The 4255-nt window shown below is 21.8% G+C and overlaps 2 protein-coding genes across 5 annotated transcripts in view; one reads left to right on the forward strand and one right to left on the reverse strand.

Annotated features, from left to right (window-relative positions):
* The window catches only part of LOC102671624 (solute carrier family 35 member C2-like), a 4944-nt gene extending 3101 nt beyond the window's left edge, over positions 1 to 1843 (reverse strand). The window contains exon 1 of the mRNA XM_006618662.2: positions 1099 to 1843. Within this exon, the coding sequence (XP_006618725.1) occupies positions 1099 to 1554 (456 nt within the window). The 5' untranslated portion in view covers positions 1555 to 1843. The remainder of the gene's footprint in view (positions 1 to 1098) is intronic.
* On the forward strand, positions 1408 to 3675 carry LOC102671220. 4 transcript variants are annotated; one of them, XM_006618658.2, is made up of 5 exons: positions 1408 to 1541; positions 2568 to 2672; positions 2731 to 3066; positions 3166 to 3375; positions 3458 to 3675. In XM_006618658.2, the coding sequence occupies exons 2-5, from the start codon at positions 2571 to 2573 to the stop codon at positions 3629 to 3631; spliced, it is 822 nt and encodes a 273-aa protein (XP_006618721.1). In that variant the 5' UTR covers positions 1408 to 1541; positions 2568 to 2570; the 3' UTR covers positions 3632 to 3675. The 4 variants fall into 4 exon arrangements, with proteins under 4 accessions (XP_006618721.1, XP_006618720.1, XP_006618719.1 ...); XM_006618657.2 differs by lacking the exon at positions 1408 to 1541 and adding an exon at positions 1876 to 1975; XM_006618656.2 differs by lacking the exon at positions 1408 to 1541 and adding an exon at positions 1950 to 2099.
* Positions 3676 to 4255: the final 580 nt, after the last annotated feature.

Here is a 4255-nt window from a genome sequence, read left to right on the forward strand (position 1 = left end):
ATAACATCAAATAAAAAATTCATATACAAATATATATATTAAAAAATGTTTTAAAATTTTTTGAAAATTATTTCATTCTTATTTACTCAGTATAAATTAAATATACATATATAATATATAATTATTTTTTTATCTTATAAAATATATTTTAAAAAATTACTAAATAAAATTATTTATTGCTAAACGCATTTTTTACTAAATGCAGATTATATACTTTATATATATTACATTCATTTATTAGCATAAGAGAAATTTGATATCTCTATTATGATTTGAAGACAAGCTCCAAATTATAAGGAAATTTATAAGATATAAAGAATTTAATTATATAAATAAAAAATATTTAAATAAAAAATTAAGATATCATTGATGATATTACTTGTTACTTATTCTATTAAATTGGATTGTCTTCAATTCATGAAGATATATTCTAACAAGATTTATCGTATACATTAATTCATGAATATACATATACAGAATTGTTAGAAAAACAGTATATTACAGTTGACCTAAATATAATCGCATATTTTTATTACACATATATAATTAAACGTTTTTTATTTATATGTTATCTACGATCACTGCGTCCACCATTTCTGTATCCCCCACGACCACGAGAATTAGTCTTTGGTGTAACAGTTGTTTTTGTTGTTGAATCACCAGAATATCTTGCAGATCCTCCTGGAAGTCCTGAGGTATTACTACTATTTCCACCACTATTACTATTATTATTATTTCCACTTTTTGTTGTTGTAGAACTACCAGATGTACCACTAGTAGGTGTAGTTGAATTACTTTGAATTGCCTATAATAAAATAAATTAGTATTAATATTAATATTAACAAAAAATATTAAAAACACATTATATTGTTTATTTATTATTATATTGTTTATTTATTATTTATTATTATTTATTATTAATAAATTTAATACTAGCAATATTCTTTTATTTTTTAATTTCATTCTTTAATTATATGTAAATATTTCTCTATTTTAATACATGTAAATATTATGTAATATTAATGGATTTTATTTGTTTAATAAATAAATAAATAGATATTTAATTAAAAAATACGACTTTATTTGACAATAACATACTAATGGTTGTCTTCCAGGTTGACCAGCAATATTATTTGCATTTCCATTATTTGTAATACTATTGTTATTACTACCAGGTGGACCAGATCCACTTTGATTAATCATTTGTTGTGCTAAAGCAGGATTTGGTTCACTCATATTCAATTGTTCATTTATTACCATACAAAATTCTCCAATTTTTTGTATATCTCCATTTTTTCCTGAATATAATGTTAAACATTGTCTCCAAACAGATGCATAACCTTTTGTCAATCTTACAATATCACCTGGTACAAGAAGCTGTCCTGGTTCGTCCCAAATTGAAACATTCATACATGCTGTACCATCTGCTACTTTAAATGTTCGAACTTCGCGGTTTTCTTTGGTAATAGTAGGGTGACCAACTTCCAGAACAATAAACACTACATTAATGTTTTTCTGTCCCGGCCGTATGTCTTTTATCAGTACGTATTCCATTGTTTTAACAATCAATATACACTTTACACTATCACTCTTAATGAATAATCACTTTTACATGTATATTTAAAAATACGTCAAATGTATGTTTTTACTTTACGTACTGTTTAATTTAACTTTTCTATTATCTTCAATATGCGTTTAATATCGTATATTACATCAATTTCTTTCTATCAGTACTTAGTATAACACTAATGGATGAGTATTTAAGATATTTGTTTACGTAAAATAAGAAAGAAATTCATTAGAGAATTAATACGGGTGTTATGCTGTTGGTAGCTAGTAGAGTGAATGTCAGCCATCTTATTTTAGTACATTATACAAACACTAGGTTCGCTACTGTTCAACAATATGCGCGTCATCGAAATAATCTGGCAGCAGCTGGTTGTAACATGACTTACCAGTGTTATTACTACATAAAGTACATAAAATAAAACTGATACATCAAAATATATATGTGTTTACATGTATTTATGCATGTATATGATTATGTCACATAACTTGTGTATATACATATTTATACACAAAATTTAAACATATTAAGTGTATGCAAATATATATATATATTTTTTTTCTAAAAAGCAACTTTATTATTATGAAGAATATATATTTTTTATATAAAAATTATATTTAAATTTTAATATTATGCTATTTTTGTATTTTTTAAAAATAATATAATTTTATATAATAATAAAAATTAAATTATTTTTTATTTAATATTATATAGAGTATAATTTAATTGTAAATGTATAAAGTTTAACCTAATAAAGAATTTCAAATTTATCCTCTGAAATTTGTCATATCAGTTAAATCATAAATGTATTTCATTATCGCATAGCTCATGTTACAGTTATTAATCGTTTAAAAAATAAAAATATTGACAGATTCTTTTAATTTTTATATCTATCAATGTTAATACAATCAGATAATTATAAGTAATAATAAAAAAATCTTTCTTACTGTTTTAATAATATTAATATAAAAATAAGTTATTATCAACATTACAATTTTAGATAATGGACGTGGGTGAATCTCTGGATCCAAAAGAATTAAAAGTTACCCTTGAAACATATAAAAAATTGGCAAATGATTTTGCAAATCATGACACAATTTTAAAGGTAATATTTTCAAATTTATTTATATTTAATTCTTTTTATTAACAATTTATTATTCCAGGATAAAACAGTTTTGTCATATGTAGCATACGTTTTAGAAGTACCAGATTTTGAAATTATTAATTTGAGTTTAGATATTTTGGAATTATTTGTTAAAAACGTGGATAACTATGTACATATAACCTCTACTTTTGGAGTTCGTGAAGCTTTGGATGCAATTATAAATAAGTATAATATAGATGAACCAAAGATATCTAAACGAGCACAATGTATAAAAGATGATATAGAAAGAATGAAACCACCAATATATAATTTACGTAGCAGATGTAGAAGAGTTATAGAACCTAAAAAATTAAAAACTCATGTAATAGTGTTACACATTCAAGGTTTATTACCGGTATATTTAAATAATATACATATATATATATATATGTATTAATTTTACATTGTTACTGTTTTTATAAATTTAATATTAATGTGAATTCATGTGAAATAGGAAACTCGTGCAGAATTAGAAGGAATATTAATAAGAATCAATGGATTAGTTTCTCTTGTAGTTGATGTAGAACATCAACGTGTTACAATGCGTACTTTAAGTTATGTTACTGCAAAACAAATTGCAGAAGCTATACAAAGAAATTCAGAGAATATGGAAGCAAGATTAGTAACAAGAAATAAATACAATCAAGAATATCTTGTTAAATTGGTAAATGCATAATAGTTTTTCTAAATTTTAAGATTATGAAATTTATTAAGATTATTTTATTAATAAAATTTATTACTTGAAGATTCATACAGGAAATAATGGTGATACTGAAGATATGCCAGATTATTTACCTGAAGAAGATGAGCAAGAAAATGAAAAAGAGGGAGTTGTATCATTACTTACTGGATTAAGACAAAGTGCATCATCATTGTATAAATCCACTGCTGAATTTCTGCATAATTCATTTTATTGGTAAATTTATAAGCTCTAGTATAATAAATATTATTTTTTATTCTATTATCAATGAACAATTTAATAAAACTAGAAAATATTTGAAACTATAACTTTATGCAAAAATTTATATTAAGTAACTTTAATCATTGATCTGATAATTTGATATTTTTTAACTTTTATTTATTTTATTATTATGTCAAACTTATCATTCATTATATTCAGTATTGTATTCAAATATTTGTTATACTTATTAAAATAGATTAAATATATATTAAAAGCATAAATAAATTTAGTTTTTATTACATTTGATAATAATAAATCTTTGATGCCTATATTTATTATTTATTTTTAATTAAACTGTATATATGTAATGTAATAAAAATTATAGTTGAAAGAAAAATGATAAAAATATTTAAAAATTAATATTTTAAAAGATTAGTTGAAAACTTTTACATGTTCAATAATAGAATAAAAAAAATTATAACTAATAATTTGATAAATATGAACAAAATTTATTCATATAAATATTTTGTGCTAAATATAAAACTGCATTAACTGTAAAAAAAAGAATTAATTTCAAATTATAATATCATATATTTTAATTAAATTATTATTTATAGTATATATATATATATATATATATATA

The sequence above is a fragment of the Apis dorsata genome, unplaced genomic scaffold, assembly GCF_000469605.1.
Source record: "Apis dorsata unplaced genomic scaffold, Apis dorsata 1.3 scaffold_365, whole genome shotgun sequence".
Taxonomy (NCBI): Eukaryota; Metazoa; Arthropoda; class Insecta; order Hymenoptera; family Apidae; genus Apis; species Apis dorsata.

Bases quoted from the DNA above. Each gene is read 5' to 3' on its own strand.
- LOC102671220 (XM_006618658.2), top strand. From the start codon at position 2,571: ATGGACGTGGGTGAATCTCTGGATCCAAAAGAATTAAAAGTTACCCTT. The intron at 2,673-2,730 runs GTAATATTTTCA...TTATTATTCCAG, and splicing joins ATCATGACACAATTTTAAAG to GATAAAACAGTTTTGTCATA. The intron at 3,376-3,457 runs GTAAATGCATAA...TATTACTTGAAG, and splicing joins AAGAATATCTTGTTAAATTG to ATTCATACAGGAAATAATGG.